We start from the raw sequence: 18,972 nt of genomic DNA, 5'->3' as shown, positions 1-18,972 counted from the left end.
TCACTCTATCAATTAACTACCAACCACCTCCAGCTCTGCTGGCTATTCGCTGATAAGTCTGCTTATTTCTTCATCGTCGTAACCCATAATATACAAAATGTCCTGCAAAGAATCCGAGTTCAAACAACATGGAGCCTGCTTCTGTACGTTAGGTTTAGCATTCCAGGCCACTCCGAACCCTGCAACTCCCATCATCTTCAAGTCGTTGGCACCGTCACCCACAGCCACTGCTTTGGCAGGGTCAATTCCGTGGTTCGAAGCAATTTCAAGCAATAATTCTGCCTTCTTGTCTCCATTCACAATTGGCCCAAACGTAGTCCCATCCAATGCCTGGTTGGAGTCCACCCCCAACTGGTTGGCGTAGGCATAGTGCAAGCCCAACTCGCCCTTGACGTATTCAGCCAACGGGATAAAACCACCCGAACACACACCCATAACTACCCCCAACTTGGAGAGGGCCTTACACAACTCCTTGGCCCCGTTGGTGATCTTGATCTTGTGCTTCAACTCTTCCCAGATGGTGGACGCGTCAATGCCCTTCAAGAGAAGAACTCTCTGCTCGAGAGACTCGTTGAAGTCTAACTCGCCGTTCATGGCCCTCTCGGTTATCTCAGCCACTTTGTCCTCGATGTTGGCGTAGGCAGCGATCAATTCTATCACTTCTTGGTAGATCAAGGTAGAGTCCATGTCGAAAATGAACAACTTCTTGTCCTTTCTGGCATCAGACCGCTGGAATATCACGTCATACTTGGGGGACTTTGTCAAGAGGTCCCTTTTGATCGAATCAGCCGCTTCTTGGGGGTCTTGGGGATTGACGTAGTAGTCGATGGCTCTTGGCGAGAGCTTCTTCGAGGTGAAGGAGCCGATTCTAGAGATGAATTCGGACTCAAAGGAGTCCACGAGTTCCACGGAGAGGGCAGGACCGTGGGCGATGACTGTTATCACGTATTCAGACATAATGGAGGATGGGGACTAAGGTTGGTGTATCAACAACTAGAAACGAGTCACCACGTGATTCCCAGAACATCGATGTCGGTTGGGGCACGATCTGGCATAGTATTGGTCAGTGCTGATGGAGGAGCAATAACTGTGCAAGTGGGAGAGAAAGGGCAATCAGTCAAGAATGGTCCTTGATTTTGGAGTATTTTTCCACACCGTCCCGGATTTTAGCAGTACAGGTCTTTTTCTTGTACGGCAGGACAATTGCCGCAAAAAATGATTTGCACCTTCATCTCGTATTATGATGTTTTATTTATTCATACATTGTCTGACTTCACGAACTATGAGTATACGAGTTTGACAACTACACCCTTCACCGCTTGGAGGTTGGTTCGTTTCCTATTCCAACTTTCCAATCTGATTCAGTTCTTCGACGAACTAGTTTGACCCCACTGTTTTCTACTTGAAAACCAACTCTCTCTACACCTAACGTTTTTCGATGAGAATGTGAATTTTCGCGCAGAGAAAGAGTAGAGGATTCTTGCGGTATTGGGATGAGATCCGCTAAGAGGTATAAACAATAACATACCGCCTTTAAATACATTATTTGGTTAATCCATTTTAAATGGGATTTGTTCAAAATAAATAATGTATTATGTATCATATAATTCTTGTGTATCTGTCTACCGTCTATCTCACCGTTTGAACGACGACGCGAGTCGTCTAAGGATCTTCTAGTGAGCCACTATAATTTAATTTCTCTATTTGGAACCAACTTCTGGCTCATTTTCTGCTGGCTTGGATTCTTCCTCTTCGTCTAAGTTTCTTCTGATATCATACTCACTCAATCCGATCTTGCCTCCGAGTCTCCTGAAGTTTTTCATGTAATGTGCATGTTTCTCATCAGCCATGGAGTTCATAGCCTCCCAATAGACTTTATGAATGTACTCAAAATCCAACATACCGTTGAACTCCTTATCCAACTGTTCTTTGGGTACAAAGTTCTCGAATGGTTGATCGTAGATGGTCTTCAGGCGGGTGTATGGATCAATGAATGGGCCAACCACCTTGAAGAATGTGTATCCGATCCAGGGAATGTTGGTGAACAAGCCTCTACCCAATCTCTCTGGATAGTGGTTCTGGAGAATATGCAAAACATGTTTGGAAATGGAAAGAGATGGGAATCTCGATGAAAGGTTCAAATGCGCAGGAGCGGCCTTGAAATCGATCAATAATGCTAATGTGTCTTGGCCAGGAGGCATGAACTGGATAACTCTCTCCAACATGAATACTAAAAATTGCACCTGTTTGATCGAGGCAGCGGTGTTTTGGTATCCGTTTCTCAAGTATAGACATGGTCTGTTGTCGTTATCGTACCCGACAATAAGGTGCTTTCCGGTCAAGTTTTCAGGTTCCACCAACTCGGGAGTGACGAGCTTCTTTGGATCAGTGTGGCCCGGAACGTTAACAACCCCAAATGTTCTTCTCCACACGATAGAGTCGGTGATTCTAGTAATGGCATCATTTACCTTCCACTTGGTAGCTCTCAAGTACCGCAAGAAGCATTCCTTGGTAAGCCATGCCAACTCTTCCTCGAGGACAGGGTGTAGTGGTGCATCCTTCAGGTCGTTGACAGGAATGTCCTTTTGGACGTACTCCCCGATCTGGGCCACCACAAGGTCGTACTTTTCCTGCTGCTCGCTGGTCAAGTCAAACACTGGCGCCTTTATCGGGTTGACTGGGGTTTCGAAGGGGACATGGCATGTAATAAGACCCTTTTTGCTGGGTTGCAGGCCCGATGTGGTTTTGGAGCTCACCAGTGCCGAGTCTGGAGTGGCAGGTGATTCCAGTGACTTGTCTTTTCCTCCAAAGAACCGCATGTGAGTATTTTGGGTTGGGCGTGAGAAGAAGGCTTCTTACTGAACGGGTGCTGTTTACTTTATATCGACCACACTTTGCATCCGATGCAGGGAAGGTAAAGATTTCAGGTGCGCGTTGGATTAAGTAAACGGACACGACGTGTTTCGGAACGGAAGTATCAGGAAGTGACCCGCGACACCACCGGCCATTAGACCCCACAATTCACAGCGCAATGTCTGTCAGTATTACCTCATCAAGCATTTCGAAGGAGGCGCCCATCAGCGCACAATGGTTGGTTGAATTGGTCCAACAGTTGGGGCCAATTGACTCGGGTAAACGAAACCAGGAAGTGCTTGAGAAGCTCCAAGCCAAGTCTTCAAAATACAAATTCTTGGTCCAATCCACAGATGTACAGCAATTGGGCGACATTGGATTAAACACCAAGTTCGGGGCCATTTGGGACAGTGAAAGAGACGGACACATAAATCTTCAGATTGGTGATTTCGTCAAGGAGAAACCCGAAGAGCCAAAGGAAGAGCCTGCCTCAGAAAAGAGTTCAGATGTAGCTTTGGAAGAGCCATCACACGCTGCAGATCAATCCAAGGAACCGGTCCCATCCGTAGCTGGTGCAACGGACGAGTTGACTTCAAAACCTAACACGGAGTCACCAGTTGTACCAAAGATTGCACAGGAGGCACTTGAAGATGACAAAGAAGCAGGCAAAGTATCACAAGAATCAGAAGGAAATGCTTTGGAATCCGCAAATACAGAATTGTCTCTGGAAATTGTTTCGGTAGTCCCAGAAGAAGAGGAGAATGAGTTGAAGGCCATTGAAGACTCTCCTAGTGACATTTTGATAGAATCCCCAAAAACGTCACCAGAGATACCCAAGAGGCCAAGCTCCTCCGGGTCGAAAAAGTCCACTTCCTCCATTCCGACACCTTTCAAATCCGAGAAGAAGCCTCAGCAATCCGGACCCAAACCCATCATCACTATGCTTTCTGTCTACTGGTTATACGTCAGATAATCATAACACGTCAAGAATATTGTACACCACCTCCAACCTGTCATTGAACAGGGTCAATTGCTCTGTATTTTTCTTAATGCTTTTGAAATGCTTGCTCAAGGAGTCAAGAATTCTTTTGGTGTCTTCATCAGTGTCAGGATCAAATACCTTGGGATTTTCTGTAGATGCTAGACCGATATTCTCTTTGACCGGTTCAAGGTCCAACGGCTTTGTATCCTTGTCCATTTTCATCTGGTGTATAGAAGTAGTTTTGCGGAGCTCCTCCAAGTAATCCAAGTCCAGCTTGTAGGCAATTTCTTGCTCCTGGTAGTGCTTCTGAAGCTCAGATAGTTGCTTCAATTCCGCCAGTAGGTATGTCTCCAAGAACGTCTTTCTTCTCAACACCTGATCAAGACTCAACGGGTCGTCCACCTTCCCCAAGGTGGTTGTGAGAGGCACTTTGGTAGTGTTGAGCCTCGATTTGAACGATCGAGGGTTATCGCTTGTCCAGGTGTGGGTGAGGATGCGTTGGGCGGCTGTTAGTTTGCTTCCCTCGTAGCGTTCCATGGCCTTTGTGAGGCAGATGTTGAGAATGCGGTCCAACGACGCCAAATTGCCTCGATCGAGAGGCTCCCAGAACCTGTCAATGACCTTCCCAGGGATGCGCTTCGAAGTCTTCTTCATTACCTGTGTGGGGTCGTAGTCGTCGTCGTCACTCCCATCGATCTCGTCATGAAGGCGCTTGTCGGGCGAAGGTGGCACTGAAGGGCCATTTATGTCCTGTGGGGAAGGACTTTGGCTGGAAGATCCACGAGAAGGGCTACGATGATCGCTGGGACCTTCGTTAGGCTCAGGGGAGGTCTGGTGGGGGGTGCTCATGGCGGTTTGGTGATGTTTATGTTCGCGTCTTGATTCAACTGCGAGAGTTGCAAAGAGTAAGGAGTGCCAGCAGGGGAGCTGGAAGTTGCTGAAAGTAGCTGGAAATACACTGGAAATCGCTTGAATATGTCGACAACGTGGCGTATAGCGAGGCAGCAACAGTGATAGCACGGGTGTCCGACAAATCCGTTGTTGTTGTGGAGATACTGGGGTTGGTAATGCCTGCATGCAGTCTCAGTCCATCGCATCTCAGACATCAACTACTTCACCACCACCATCAACAACCACATCACACCATGCCAACGGGATGGTTCAAGGGCCCAGTATGTGGCACCGACAATTGTCCGTCCCGGAGATACCGGTCCAGCGACGGTCTCACCATCTGCCAGTACGGACATGTCATGGAAGGTAACATTGAGATCGACGACGACCAGGATACGGTGGCCATTCCCACGCGCAGATTGAACGCAGTGACGGTGGACGCTCGTGGAGGCTTCACTAGCGGCATGCCTTCACAGGCCAGTGCCGGCAAGAGGAACCGCCGTCTCTACGGAAAGGAGGGGCGTCGGTTATATTACCGATGCCTTCAGGTGCTCTTGAAGAGGGAGTTTGAGATCATTTTGGACACATACTTCACCGAGAGTGCCAACCCCGACATGCTCTTGCTCCTCAAGGCCAACTGGATGCGGATCATCGCGCCGTACGTCGAACGCTCCGACGACGATAACGACGAAGCCGATGCCAAAGACAACCACGACGATGAAGCTGACCACCCCGACGACGCCGACAAACCCGCCGCCTCCCGCAGACACACACAGGTGGCCACCTTGGACGTGTTGGCGCTAATCTACATCACTGCGCTCCAGCTCCGGTTGCACCCGCTCTACGCCAACCAGATGCTCGAGGGCATCCGCACCAACGAGATCCCCTATATCCGGTGTTTGCACCTCATTCCGAAATCGATGCTCGACCGGCTCCAGATGTCGTACCACCGCATCCTCCAGCCCACCACCCTCCCGGTGAAGGGCGAGTTCTATGACTACGTACAGCTCAACCTCCGACGCTTGGGTCTCGCCGCAAACTTCTCAGTGCCCACCAACTTCTACTACCCGTACATGCTCACGGTGGTAGCGGAGGGCCTCATGCTCCCCAACGCGTTGCGCATTTTCGGCTTGCTCGTGGACCTCAACCAGTTTGTGGGGCGGGGCCGCACCATGGTGGTGCACTACGCCGGTGCTAGCCGGGCATTTCCCGAGCTCCAGTTGGCCGCGTTGGTGCTCTTCGTGGTGCGAGCCCATTTCTTCCACCAAGTGGCGGGGGAGCCAGTAGATGCAGCGTCCTGGCTTGCGACCTTGCAGGACTACCAGGAAAACCACTCGCCCTCGTTTCTTATATCCGATAACAGAGAGCTCATCGACTGGTCGCCGGCAAAAATCGACCGCTACTGTGACTGGCTCTACCAACACCTCATTCCCGACCGCAAGAAGAACTTGGCGGAGGCGATGCCGGGAGACGAGCTCCCCATCATGGAAAAGCGGCTCTACCAGCTCTTCGAGATGGACGAGAAGCCGCCCTCGACAGACTCCCCCAGATTGGGAGACCTCTTACAGAAGATGGTGGCTGGCGGAGCAAAGTCCGGTGGAGGCTCCACGCCGACACCTGCGGAGGTGGATGCAAAAATTCGCGCCAGGCTCTGCGAGGAGTTGGGCATCACCCAGGCGCAATTGGGTCGGTGTTACGACGACACTACCAGCGCGATCAAAAAGGCATTAGATGCCTAAGCTCCGGCACTGCTCCGGTAGAACCAGGAACACCCCGGATGACACCCCTCGGCGATTAGCAGGCCTGTTTGTCATAACCCCGAGTCAGTCAATCTCCGCAGCGCCTCACGCTCGCAACCATGCGCATCCGAGCGAAGACAAAGGCCTTGCCAGCCGAGAAACCCCCAGGGTCCGTACACACTCCCGGACTTTAGCATTTGTGGGGCCCTCTCATCGGGACCCAACCCCATACCCCTCATCATAACGCCTAAAAGCCCCATCCTCCCTAACGTCTGGAGCACTATAAAGCTGGGGCCTTTCGCTCTTCAACCATCTCCTCATCATCCTGCTTCGCCATGAACAGAGCCTCTACCACCGCAAGAGTCCTTGCCCGCGCATCCTACAATGTTTCGCTGAGAATGTACTCCTCGTTGCCATTGTCCGTGCCAATCACACTTCCAAACGGCACAACCTACGAGCAGCCCACCGGTTTGTTCATCAACAACGAGTTTGTCAAGTCTAAGCTGGCCAAGACCTTCCAGGTGTTGTCCCCATCCACCGAGGAGGAAATCTCCCACGTCTACGAAGGTGACAAGGAGGACGTCGACATTGCAGTCGAGGCTGCTTCCAAGGCCTTCCAGAGCGAATGGTTCAAGGGCGACCCCCTCGACCGTTCGTTGGCCATCAACAAGTTGGCTGACTTGGTGGAGCAAAACGCTGAAACGTTTGCTCACATCGAGTCTCTCGACAACGGTAAGTCTTTGGCCAACTCCAGAGGTGATGTCGAGCTTGTGGTGAAATACTTACGTTCCTGTGCCGGCTGGACCGACAAGATTCTCGGGAATGTCATCGAAACAGGCGACTCTCACTTCAACTATACACGCAGAGAGCCAATTGGGGTTTGTGGTCAAATCATCCCATGGAACTTTCCTCTCTTGATGGCTGCCTGGAAATTGGGCCCTGTGTTGGCCACTGGCTGCACCACCGTGTTGAAAACCGCTGAATCTACTCCTCTCTCTGCTTTGTACTTGGCCAGCTTCATCAAGGAAGCTGGAATTCCTGCTGGTGTTATCAACATTGTTTCTGGTTTCGGTAAAACTGTCGGTGACGCCATTGCCAGACACAACAAGATCAAGAAGGTCGCCTTTACCGGTTCTACCCCGGTTGGTAGAGAAATCATGAAGATTGCTGCTGAAACTAACTTGAAGAAGGTCACTTTGGAATTGGGTGGTAAGTCCGCCAACATTGTTTTTGATGATGCTAACGTCGATGTTGCTGTTTCTGCGTTGACCAACGGTATTTTCTACAACACCGGTGAGGTCTGCTCTGCTGGTTCTAGAGTCTACGTTCAAGAAGGTATTTACGACGAGATTATTGCTGCTTTCAAGAAGGTTGCTGAAGAAGTCAAGATTGGAGACCCCTTCACCGAGGGCCAATTTATGGGTGCCCAAGCCTCTCAAGCTCAATTCGAAAAGATCTTGAGATACATTGAAATCGGAATGGACGAAGGTGCCACTCTTGTTACTGGAGGTACCAGACACGGTGAAAAGGGTTTCTTTATTAGACCCACTATTTTCTCCAATGTCAGACCAGACATGCAAATCCTGAGAGAAGAAATCTTCGGTCCTGTTGTCACTTTCTCCAAGTTCAAGACCATTGATGAAGTTGTCGAATCGGCCAACGATTCCGACTTTGGATTGGCTGCTGGTGTTCACACCTCCAACCTTAACACTGCGCTCAACATTTCCAAGAGACTTAATGCCGGTACTGTCTGGGTCAACACTTACAATGACTTCAATGCTATGGTTCCATTTGGTGGTTTCAACACCTCTGGTATTGGCAGAGAGTTGGGTGTCGAAGCATTGGACAACTACACCCAAACCAAGGCTGTCAGAATCGGTTCTTTACAGGTCTAAGGATATAGCCCCAGTCGCGAGATATTCTAGGTTGCTGAGAACTTTCAATTACGAGACCTAACCCATGAAAATAAGTTATTAAGATATCATTTACGAGACTTGAGTCACGACATGAATATACGATATTGAAAAAACGATTAGTAGTCAGTGTAGAACGTCTGGAATCAAAGGTACCTTAGCTCAGGAAGTATATACGGTCGCCTAGCCCCTTGCACAACTTTATAACCTTAGGCCGGTGCAATCAGCCTTAAAATTTCCTAAGGGGACTAAACTCATTTTGTTAAGATAAGTTGACAAAAGTCATACTTTATTTACCTGTTGTAATTGTTTATGTGGACCTTTCGAGCCATTCATAAATCAAGATGAATAAATTCATCCTTTTAGAAACTACCATTAGGGACCTATGTAACCTATTTAAGCTAGTATTGAGCTTTCAAAGCCAATCAAAAAAGTTAAAACCCACATGTGCATTATACAAACTGCTACTTTTAGGTGTGTTAATGAAATTGTCGTAAATGGACCTTAATTGACCATGGGATATAGGTGACTAAATCGGCCTACCTCTTTAGGTTGGTAACTGTTTGGTGCTTTTTGTTCCATAATTGTTCCAAATAATTTACTGCTATTTCGGCTGATCTTGGAATGACCCTCCAATTTTACAATCCACCAAGTCGATACAAAATCACTCTAACCGTTGAAGAGTTCTCAACTTAAGTGGCTTTAACAAACCTAGTCAGCTATGATTGTGTCTTCAAAATACGTCGTAACAACAGGTGGCTCACATCTGTAGCACCTTGCTAGTTTCGCAGCCAAGTCCTTCATAATTCACGTGCTCTCTTTTGGTTAGGGCTTGAGCCCTCAGTCCTCTCCACATGTATGCAGTCCGTATGGTATGTTTGCACGACCTCCTAACATCCACACCGCACCCCACCATCCGCACTGTACCCTGGTCCTGCGTAGAAGCCCCAACTATCGCGCACCGCTCTGAGGAACCATACCGTTAAAAGTTTTTCATAAAAAGTTTTCCTACGATTTTTCAGATACTAGACCATATTTGATATCAGCAAAATGGTATGTTAAATGAATACGTTCACCGAACGTGAAGATCCAGAGCCGTCATAGCGAACCCGCGTCAAGCAAACCAGAGCATACCAATCAGAGAAATGGGCCTGTCGATGTCCAATCAAGAACGATGGAGATAATCAACCTCACAGACGAAGCCTGAGCAAGCAATCACCAAGAGAAGCCACACATCATCCAGAAACCAGCAGACACCCTGTGCCAGCAGCGTGGCAACGTCGACGGCTCGCATCCCGGAGCAATACTAACATTTTAGAGTGACGCCATTACCATCAGAACTCGTAAGGTTATTTCCAACCCATTGTTGGCCAGAAGACAATTCGTCATCGACGTCTTGCACCCAAACAGAGCCAACGTCTCCAAGGACGAATTACGTGAAAAGTTGGCTGAAATCTACAAGGCTGAAAAGGATGCTGTTTCCGTCTTCGACTTCAGAACCCAATTCGGTGGTGGTAAGTCCACTGGTTTCGGTTTGATCTACCAATCCGTTGCCGACGCCAAGAAGTTCGAACCAAACTACAGATTGGTCAGATACGGTTTGGCTTCCAAGGTTGACAAGGCTGGTAGACAACAAAGAAAGCAAAAGAAGAACAGAGACAAGAAGATCTTTGGTACTCAAAAGCGTGCCGCCAAGAGAGCTGCTAAGAGAAACGCTGAATAAACAACTTCGTAAGCTCTACTATATTTTGATTATACTTGTGGAGTGTAGTAGCAGTTAGTGTTGGGATGCATCTTAATAAAACTTTATGTGTATTATATGGTCGTAGCTTGTAGAGGGATTAATTGGTAGTTGTCATGGCCGTATGGATGTGGTGTGCTCTGTTGGGCTTGGCCATCGCACGGATCATTACTTCATTAAGTATCAGTTAATATTCGTATTACATTTAGTGGAAGTACCATTTATTGATACTACCAGTACCTGGTGCAGCATTAATCTACTAGATCACAACTCTAGCCACCCTCAAAAATCAATCTGTTGAGGTTTTTCCTCCATATCTCTCAGTTTTAATTCCAATCTACTAACGAAACATAATCTGTCTCATCTAAACATTCTCACTCCCAAGAGGTGAACATCCGCTTATCTATGTTCCAAATACACCCAGCAATCCAGTGACCCAATGTCTGAAAGAAAAGCCATCAACAAGTACTACCCGCCCGACTATGATCCCAGTCAGGTCAAGAAGAAACGCAAAACAGGCACTGGTACTCCAGACATCAAAATCCGGATGATGGCGCCATACTCCATGAGATGTCTCAAGTGCAACGAGTACATCGCCCAAAGGCGATCCTTCAACGCCAGAAAGGAGGTCACCAACGAGAAGTACCTTAGCACCAAGATCATCCGCTTCCACATCACCTGCCCTAGGTGCAACAACAAAATCACCTTCAAGACCAACCCCCAGACGGCAGGGTATACGCCAGAAGAGGGTGCAGTGAGGAACTATGAACCTAAGGCTCCAGCACCAAAGTCACAAGAAACCGAGGACGAATTACTCCAACGGTTGGAGAAGGAGGAGAACGAGAACCAGTCGTTTCAGACCTTGAAGGAGCAGCGTAAGAAGAATCCGTTCTGGCAAAAATCGGAGTCATTGAAGGATGGAGACGGAGACATGATGCAAAACCTAGAGAAGAAGCTCCAGGACCAACAACGACAACAGATGATCGACGACCAGTTGGAGGAGCTACACTATAGAAACTCTCAGCTCAAGGCGAAGGGTGGTGACGAAGTGTTGGCGAGTGAGGCCAAGGCAAAGTTACAGTCTGAAATAAATAAGTTGGAGGGCATGAAGCAGGAACTTCATGACCAAGAGGACAACGAGGTCGCCAAACGGGCATTTGATAGGAAAAGGGCTCAGGAAGGCAAAGACGACAAAAGAGCCAAAGAAGAGGCGGCGACAGCAGAGAAGTCGATGGCCAAAGCTGTTGAGGATTTGATAACAAAAACCTCTACCGAGCCTGTCAGAAAGAGCATTGAGTCCTCGTTCACCTTGAAAAAGAAGCCTTCAAAGAATCAAGCAGAAGCTGGCCAGCACGGAAAAAAGTCTGGACATACCAAATCTTTGGCCTCTGCTTTGGGAGCATACTCATCTTCAGACGAGGAGTAACAGTGTACGAAAATAGAAACGAATACTAAATGAGAAGTAGTTATTACAGAGCACAATAATATGATGCAATCATTTGATTAGGAGTCAATGATTTAGTGTCCAAATTACACTTCTTTTAAAGGATATGATAGAAGATCATTTTAAAACATCGGCGCCTCTTCTGTCAGGGTACGTTAAAATTGTATAAGATATTCATATGAACAAAGACGTGAATATTATCAGAAAGCAAATGGAGAAGATATTAGTATAAAAGTAATAGAATTTATCATCGAACGATACAGTGCAATTTACAACTAGATATTAAATGTCTTCTTTTGGAATTCGTATACTTATTACACATGCTGGCTCATGATTCATACAGAAAGTCGGTCAAGGCACCAATAGGAAGAGTTGGTGGTTCCACGTTGAGATGGTGATTCTTCTTGATCTCCTCCAAAATTGGAATCAACTCGTTGACTTGCGACTTGTCCATGTCTTTACGACACAAGCAAATTCCCTTCACGTAATCCACAGAACAGTAGTAAAATACATTAAGGATGTCGTTTTCCCAGATCTGAGGAATCACCTTCATTGGTTGCTCGCAAGTGGCTAAGTCACTCATGAATTCGAGGGCACTCAAGCTGCTGAACAAGTACTCACGATCCTTCCTGGTCAACAAAGGCTCTAAGCTTCCATAAAATATGGTTGTATCCCTGGAGATGGCCTCAGCAAACGACTTGTACTTCTTGGTGGCATTTGGATCAATTTTCTTTCCGTCTCCCTTCAAGACGTTAGCATATCCAAACTTGATGTAAGATGCAATAAAGGTATCCAACAAGATGTTGAACGTGACTTGGTAAATATCATACGAAGTGTAGCTTCTGAGTTCCTCCATGTACTCCCCGATTGTTTCCACGATTTTGGTGGCCATAGCTATACTGTCATTATTGGTAGTGGCATTTCCATCCTCGTACCACGATTTGGTGAACACAGCAGATAATGCAGGGAACAAGTCGTTGACAATAATTTCCACAATGTGCCTGATGATTTGCGAAATTAACTCAGTGCTTGGATTCAATGTATCTTCAAAAGCCTTAATAATTCTGTCATGGTAGTTGGCATGCACTTTGTCCTTGTAGAAAGGTAAGAATTTGTCTTGTAATCTATCGGTGTTGAGTTCGAAAGTATTACCCAATGCAGTCAAATATTCGATGAAACCGGGTTTCGAAATAGTAGCCAACTCGTCAGGAGTCATATTATCAATATCGATATTGGTTTCTTGTGGGGTTCTCTTGAACATTCTTCTGAGCTTACTTTGAGTCACCAAGTATTTATCGTTGTTGTACGCTGCCATGTATCTCAAATATTCCTCCTCTATTATGGTACGGTAATTTTCGATTCTCACGTTGTAGCCCCTTGACCAATTCTCTATAACACCCACCAAAATCTTGGAGTATCCCGAGTCTGCAGCCACATCTGATTGTTCCTTGAGCATCGTCAACGGAGTCTTGAAATCAGGTAAAACAAACACATCTGTATCCACTTCTAAGCTGATGATTTCGTCATTAGCATCCAAATCTTCAATAACTTGGTGGTAGTTGTAAACGTCTGGAGGCGACTCACGATCGTGGAAGGCCTTAGTCTCTTGCTTTATCAAGTTTTGATTCCATTCTTCCATCTTGATAGTAATGACCTTGAGGTAGTCTTCCAACACCAAGTTCTTTAGGTCTTCGCCAATAATGGACTTTTGGTCCTTCTTGATAACGGACTTTCTGTTGGATGCAGCTTCCACACTTCCATTCTTTAATGATTTTCGCCTTTCTTCCTCGTCACTCTGTAATTGAGTCATGAATTTACCATAATGGGAGTCATACGATAAGATTCTCATCAAATCTTCAGCAGGGGGATCTGTTTTGATGACTTCCATGGTGAACTTGTGCAATCTGTTATAGTACACGTTTTGGATGAACGAACTAATTTCCCAAGTATTTGGAAATAAAGGATTCAACTTTTCGTTGACAAATAGCAACTCATCTTCGAGCCACTCGAGATTATCATACACAGCCATCTTATCGTGTGCAAAATGGTCGATACACCCGTTGAATGTCTCGTCAAGACTCTCTTCCAACTTGTCGTAAAAAAACTTCTTATAGTTTCTACGGGCCCCTCTAAAGTTGGAGTAATTTATGCTCTTCAAGTCCCTCTGAGAATTGAGCCCAAGGCTCTCCATTAGCGTGAACTTCGTATCTTCGGTGGTTTCGAATTCGATGACTTTAACTAACTTGAAAATAAGCTCGATGTTACCGTCTTTGACAGATTCCGTCAACGAAGTGATGATTTCCACCAACAATTCGTCGAAGAGACGGATGCTTTTCTTGATGGGGTTGACGATACGCTGGATGATGGACTGCAAGTCGTCGGATATGCTGGTGGTATCTAATTCTAAGTAGTCCTGGAAGTTTCTCGCCTGGGTCAAAAGGTAATGAATGGTGAAGAAGTTGTTGAGTCGATACACCAAGCTGTCCTGGATGGCTTTAGTCTCCTCGGCAATCATCCTGTTAAGACGGTCCAAAAATGTCTTGAACTGGGAGATGTCTCGGTAGAGGTCCATGACCTGGGCCATGAACTGGTTGACCTGGGTCATTTTCTTGATGGTGGCGTAGTCTTTGATGTTGGTAATGGAGTCGTCGTGCACCTGGTTAATGGTGCCAATGTTCTGCTTGATGGTGTTGAGCTTGAGCGCAGCGTTGTTGAGCCGGGAGAGGTTGGTCATAATGGAGTCGATTTGGAGTTGGGTGGTGGTACTGAGCTTCAAATCAATTGAGGCCTTTTCCTTTATGAACTGCTGCCTTAGCGAGGCCACTTTGACCAAGTCATCCTCGACCTTGATGAGATTGGCGATTTTGGAGAGTGCTATGTCCGTCATGGTGACGACTGTGTTGTGGTTATACGTGTTGATCTGGGTGGAAATTGGCGCGCGGGCTGGAGGCAGCTACCGAGAACTAACAAGACATAGTGGGGCAACAGCGACGCCGAAGCGCGAGGTAGTGGGAAAAAATCCTAGCTCAGTGAGAAATTGGCAAAAATGGTACCAGAAAAGAGCACAACTTGTACGGTTTCGCGTTTCTCTAGCGACAATCTCCTGGTGCTATCTCGGTGAGATTGAAGAATCCCATGCACAGATAACTTTGAAAAAGTTGTGGTTGTCTCATCTGAGAAACGATTAATATTCAGATTAATGAGCACCAGGTAACCTTCTATTAATAGATAATTAATACTAGGGATTTACTATGAACTGATTTAACAACTATTTGTTTTCCGTGAAGTCATCGTTTTGAACTTTCAGGAATTAACAATGGATTGAATAGATGCACAATAAGCTAATTGAGCACTTCAGCCCAAAATCAACTGATATAGGGTGCATTATCGAATTTGTTGTAAAGCTTCTCTCAGCTTTGATATTGGACTTATTTCCAAGTGGTAACTCTTAGTACCGATCACGTAGCCAGACTTCACATAATTGTCGCTCGATCAACACAATACTACTTCTAAGTTGCTGAGGCACATTCGCCAGTTCTACAGATATGCTAATGAACGGTCATCTATTCGAATCTTATTCATTCGACCAGGCCTGTGTCCACAGAGAAGATGTTGATTCGACCCCTGCACCTCCGCTGCCTGTCGCTCAACGCTGAAGTCTTCATGAGTGAGCCAGCTACAGCCTTCCTGCCAGGCTCACCGACTTGGCACTGTTCGTGTTCCTATCTATCAGATCTCGCCGATCGATTCCTAGACTTAACCTGGTCCTAGTTTCTTTTGTCATTTTCAATCACCATCAAATCAATTGTGACCACCCCGCTTCGAAGAGTTTTGGTTGTACCTTCTCCCATTTCCGTTATGGTGGTTGTTGTAGTTGTGGTGGTTTCCTCCAGAGTAAGGGCTGCCTTGGCCCATCATGAGATTGGCATTGACAGGACTTCCACCTGGAACAAAGCCCCCCGGTGGTGGCATGAATCCTCCTGGTGGCATGAATGGTGGTTCGCCTCCGGGATACATGGGCATAGGAGGTTGCCCTGGTGGAACACCTCCTGGGAACTGTTGCTGGTACAACATAGCAGCATGGAATTGCTGCTGTTGTTGGAAATGTATAGCAGCAGCCACTGCCTGTTGCTGGTGTGGTGACATTGGGAACTTAGATCCATTTGGTGCTGGATACCCTGCCGGCACATTAGGATTGCCCATCAATGGGCTTGGGATGAATTGAGAAGAGGGTATTATCATTCCGGGACCCTTGCTCAATGATTCTACCGAGGGGAACAACTTGTCGTGGGTATCATCGAAGTTTGAGTCCCAAGTAGGTGGAGTCTTGAAAGTTCTCTCGTAAGCAACTGGAGTCTTGGCACCTTTGGCTTGATGGTTCTTCTTGGTGGTTATGAACAAGCTGAAGGCAAACTTGAAGTCAGCAGCTTTCTTTTCTTGACTTTCCTTGGTTGGTATCCTATCAGCTCCTCCAAAAAACTCAGCAGGAGAAATTTGGTGGTGTCTTCTTGACGAACTGTTGCTACCCGCACTGGAGCCTGAGCCTGAGTATGGCCTAGAATTGCTAATTCTTGGTGAAGGGTTGTTTGGGGACCTGTGGAAATTTGCCTTTGGTGGATTTGGTGATAACGGAACATGCTTGTTGGATGGTGTGAAAGCAACCGCTTTGGGGTTCAACTTAAACGCAGCTTTAGCAGTGTCTGCCTTCTTCTTTTGGGCAGGAGTTTGTTGAGAATTGGCTTGAACTGGAGGTTGCAAAGCTGCTTGTTCCTTGGCTAATTTTTGACGTTGAGTTTCTTGTTGCTTCTTCAAAATTTCATCTTGCTTCAACTTGTCCTTTGAAAGGATTGGCAATAAGTCTTGGGGCATTTTGTGAGGAATTTTGAAGTTAGCACTGAATTCGCGTAAAGAATTAATTTCACTTTGAGCATTTAATCTAAATGACTCGTTATGCTGAGGCACTTGGGGCTTCGCTGGAATGGAGTCTGGCTTTGCAAGTTGAGCTTTTGAAGTACCAGCTTCCTTTTCTTGAACAGAAGATGTAGCATCTGTTTCAGTAGCAGGTGCAGGGGAAGCTGCTGTTGCTTTCGACTTTGAAGCTGCAGAACTTGAAATGATAGCAGGGTCATTGTGGTATTGTGCAGCTCTTTGTCTTGGAGGAACATATTTACCAGGAGAACTTGCACGCAAAGAGCTTGAAGCATCACTAGAAATACTAGCATTTCTCAAAGCAGCCATCAATTCGTCACCTCTTCTGTCAACGCCAGAATACTTGTCTTCTTCATCCATACCACTGTCATCAACCTGAATTCCTCTCTCTTCTAAAATATGACGGTCACTGGTAGTTTGACCTTCGATTTCTTTTGCCAACCTTTCGGCCTTTGCCAATCTCTCTTGATAATCAGAAGCAGTGGTGTTGATTCTAGTAGTGTACAAATGCTCGTCATAAGAGGCTTCGACACCAAACTTCTCTTCATTCACCTTAAACTGATCCCATTGGCCATTGTTAGAACCAAATGCATCGTCATCCAAACTTAAGACAGGGTTGTTGTCATCTTCTGGAACCCACCTTTGCAACTCTCTCTCCTTAAGTTGGAAACGGCCAGATATGTCTGAGTCAGTCTTGAACTCAGGTTGGTTTTTGGAGGCAGGTTGGGCTTGTTGAGATGGCTGAGGAGGAGGAACTACTTCAGGTTGAGGTGTTTGCCTGGAGCTATCATTCAAATCGACTTCAGCGACTTCCAAATCAATCAAATCCTTAGATTGAATGATCAATTTCTCGGGGACCTCGTTTTCATCAATGTTACTTTTCTCGGAGATCAAACCCTTGCTAACTTGAGTGGGATGCATGATCACCACCGACAAAGGAGAGGTTCCTTGCGACGACAAGTCGGCGCTGAGGAGGAGACCCTGGTAACGGGCCCCGTTGGTGATGGTCACGGTGACCTTTTTGCCGATTGATTTGGTCACCAAGTACAACAAACGGTCGGTGCCGTCGTCAGTGGCCAGGTGGCCGTTCTGGTTGTTGTAGCGGGAGTTGGAACGGCGATGGCCGTTCTTTTGGGGGTTGCCACGATTGGCGTTCTGGCCCTTCATTTTGTTTTGATACTAGCTGGACGGAATGCTCCAGAGCTAACCAGCACACGGACGGGTAGCTGGAAAATTCCTATTGATACTGCCAACGAAGGCGTACAGTCAGTTCCTGATGGAGTTCGGGGGTTGCACTTGCCTCAGCCTTGTTCACTTTGTTGTGACAGACAGGCACTCCAATTGCAGAGCTATGAAGATCCAATCAATCTTGGGGGACAATTCAGTTGGTATGTCCACGTGTGCTTCTTTATACCCTCCACAGACTATCGCCAGAGTCCTTGGTTGAGAGGTCGGGGTGTAGTAGTAAAGGTACTGGTAAGTTATTTCCAGATTAATTTTCGCCCTTTTGATTCCTCCACGTATTTGTTTATCCAGCCACGATAGAGGCTGCCCCAGCAAATATAGTACGGGAATAGTTGAGGTAGCGAAACTACGGCGCAAGCGACCAGCTACGGCTACTATTTCAGAGGCGAGTGGGTCTATTCGGGGTGGGTTGGTGCCTGGCTACCTCCAGACGTGTCGTGTGGTGTTACCAGGCGTGCGCCAAGGAGTGGGCGGCTGCGGAAGTATGGAAGTAGAGGAGGCTGGGCCAGTGCTAAAGGTTGAAGTTGCCGGAGTCGCCCGAGGGAGGCGCTAGGCATGGGCGGTTCTAGCACCAGTGGCGCTGGCGTGTCGCTAGAGGGCGCTACGGTGCTCGTGGTGTTATTAATTATTATGCTATTGTCATACGAGTGATTGCGTAATTGGAAAGTGGTGGATTTGAGGTGCTTTCTCAGAGACTTGGGGTAGTGAAATAAAAAACTCTTGAAAGCCTCATACTCTGGGCATCATATACTCTGTTGATTTTCCAGGGGGCATTGCACTAGTGAAGAGGATGTATGTCCGCTACTTCCTGCTCGTACCTATATTAACGTTTTTAGAATACGTGCTAATGTCTATGAATGATGTAAAGTACGGATGATAGGCTTAGTACGAGTAATTTCAGTGTTGCACAGGTCTTCTGGACTGCTGTAGTTAGCACTTTGATTATGAGGAATAATGGGGTAATTCGGCGCTTCAAAGTAGAGGTAATAGTCACTTTGACTATGCTGAAATTGAAGCACTTCAGCGCTTCGAAGTAGATTGTTTCAGTAGCGCACTTTGGCATGCTGAGTCGATTGCTTTAGCTGTGTAATGTTGAACAATAGCTGGTAACTCAGAGTGTCTGTGGTGAAAAGCAACGTGCCACACTTCATCCAAAGGACATGCCGAGTATCACCAGGAATAGACCCGAAGCGTAACACGGCCATGAAACTACTCTCGACATTGCATTTGGAGAA

General features: G+C 46.9%; 9 protein-coding genes across 9 annotated transcripts; 4 read left to right on the top strand and 5 right to left on the bottom strand.

The window, feature by feature from the left end:
• Positions 1-42: 42 nt before the first annotated feature.
• SER2 (phosphoserine phosphatase) lies at positions 43-957 on the bottom strand (the record flags this gene model as incomplete). Its single annotated transcript, XM_020211735.1, has 1 exon — positions 43-957. One exon carries the CDS (start codon positions 955-957, stop codon positions 43-45), a length of 915 nt encoding a protein of 304 aa, XP_020063491.1.
• Positions 958-1,700: 743 nt separating this feature from the next.
• Positions 1,701-2,819, bottom strand: PDR17 (Pdr17p; the record flags this gene model as incomplete). The annotated part of the gene is made up of 1 exon (XM_020210961.1): positions 1,701-2,819. One exon carries the CDS (start codon positions 2,817-2,819, stop codon positions 1,701-1,703), a length of 1,119 nt encoding a protein of 372 aa, XP_020063490.1.
• Positions 2,820-3,031: 212 nt separating this feature from the next.
• On the top strand, positions 3,032-3,826 carry CANTADRAFT_6759 (uncharacterized protein; the record flags this gene model as incomplete). The annotated part of the gene is made up of 1 exon (XM_020210960.1): positions 3,032-3,826. One exon carries the CDS (start codon positions 3,032-3,034, stop codon positions 3,824-3,826), a length of 795 nt encoding a protein of 264 aa, XP_020063489.1.
• On the bottom strand, positions 3,827-4,489 carry CANTADRAFT_52854 (uncharacterized protein; the record flags this gene model as incomplete). The annotated part of the gene is made up of 1 exon (XM_020210129.1): positions 3,827-4,489. One exon carries the CDS (start codon positions 4,487-4,489, stop codon positions 3,827-3,829), a length of 663 nt encoding a protein of 220 aa, XP_020063488.1.
• Positions 4,490-4,980: 491 nt separating this feature from the next.
• CANTADRAFT_6757 (uncharacterized protein) lies at positions 4,981-6,465 on the top strand (the record flags this gene model as incomplete). The annotated part of the gene is made up of 1 exon (XM_020210959.1): positions 4,981-6,465. The coding sequence occupies one exon, from the start codon at positions 4,981-4,983 to the stop codon at positions 6,463-6,465; it is 1,485 nt and encodes a 494-aa protein (XP_020063487.1).
• Positions 6,466-6,800: 335 nt separating this feature from the next.
• On the top strand, positions 6,801-10,101 carry RPS24 (40S ribosomal protein eS24; the record flags this gene model as incomplete). The annotated part of the gene is made up of 2 exons (XM_020210958.1): positions 6,801-8,354; positions 9,697-10,101. 2 exons carry the CDS (start codon positions 6,801-6,803, stop codon positions 10,099-10,101), a joined length of 1,959 nt encoding a protein of 652 aa, XP_020063486.1.
• A 237-nt stretch (positions 10,102-10,338) lies between these two features.
• On the top strand, positions 10,339-11,710 carry CANTADRAFT_26494 (mRNA splicing protein). Its single transcript, XM_020207779.1, has one exon. The coding sequence runs from the start codon at positions 10,559-10,561 to the stop codon at positions 11,543-11,545; it is 987 nt and encodes a 328-aa protein (XP_020063485.1). The 5' UTR covers positions 10,339-10,558; the 3' UTR covers positions 11,546-11,710.
• A 181-nt stretch (positions 11,711-11,891) lies between these two features.
• SEC6 (SNARE-binding exocyst subunit) lies at positions 11,892-14,450 on the bottom strand (the record flags this gene model as incomplete). The annotated part of the gene is made up of 2 exons (XM_020210103.1): positions 11,892-13,309; positions 13,358-14,450. The coding sequence occupies 2 exons, from the start codon at positions 14,448-14,450 to the stop codon at positions 11,892-11,894; spliced, it is 2,511 nt and encodes an 836-aa protein (XP_020063484.1).
• Positions 14,451-15,364: 914 nt separating this feature from the next.
• CANTADRAFT_6753 (uncharacterized protein) lies at positions 15,365-17,659 on the bottom strand (the record flags this gene model as incomplete). The annotated part of the gene is made up of 1 exon (XM_020210957.1): positions 15,365-17,659. One exon carries the CDS (start codon positions 17,657-17,659, stop codon positions 15,365-15,367), a length of 2,295 nt encoding a protein of 764 aa, XP_020063483.1.
• Between the last annotated feature and the right edge of the window lie 1,313 nt (positions 17,660-18,972).

Source organism: Suhomyces tanzawaensis (genome assembly GCF_001661415.1).
Source record: "Suhomyces tanzawaensis NRRL Y-17324 unplaced genomic scaffold CANTAscaffold_5, whole genome shotgun sequence".
In the NCBI taxonomy this organism is placed as follows: domain Eukaryota; kingdom Fungi; phylum Ascomycota; class Pichiomycetes; order Serinales; family Debaryomycetaceae; genus Suhomyces; species Suhomyces tanzawaensis.
Note: the sequence above shows the minus strand (reverse complement) of the source record. Positions and strands in the feature narration are given on the sequence as shown.

What these genes read in the sequence shown, in the direction of transcription:
- CANTADRAFT_26494 (XM_020207779.1), top strand. Translation starts at nt 10,559, where the DNA reads ATGTCTGAAAGAAAAGCCATCAACAAGTACTACCCGCCCGACTATGAT.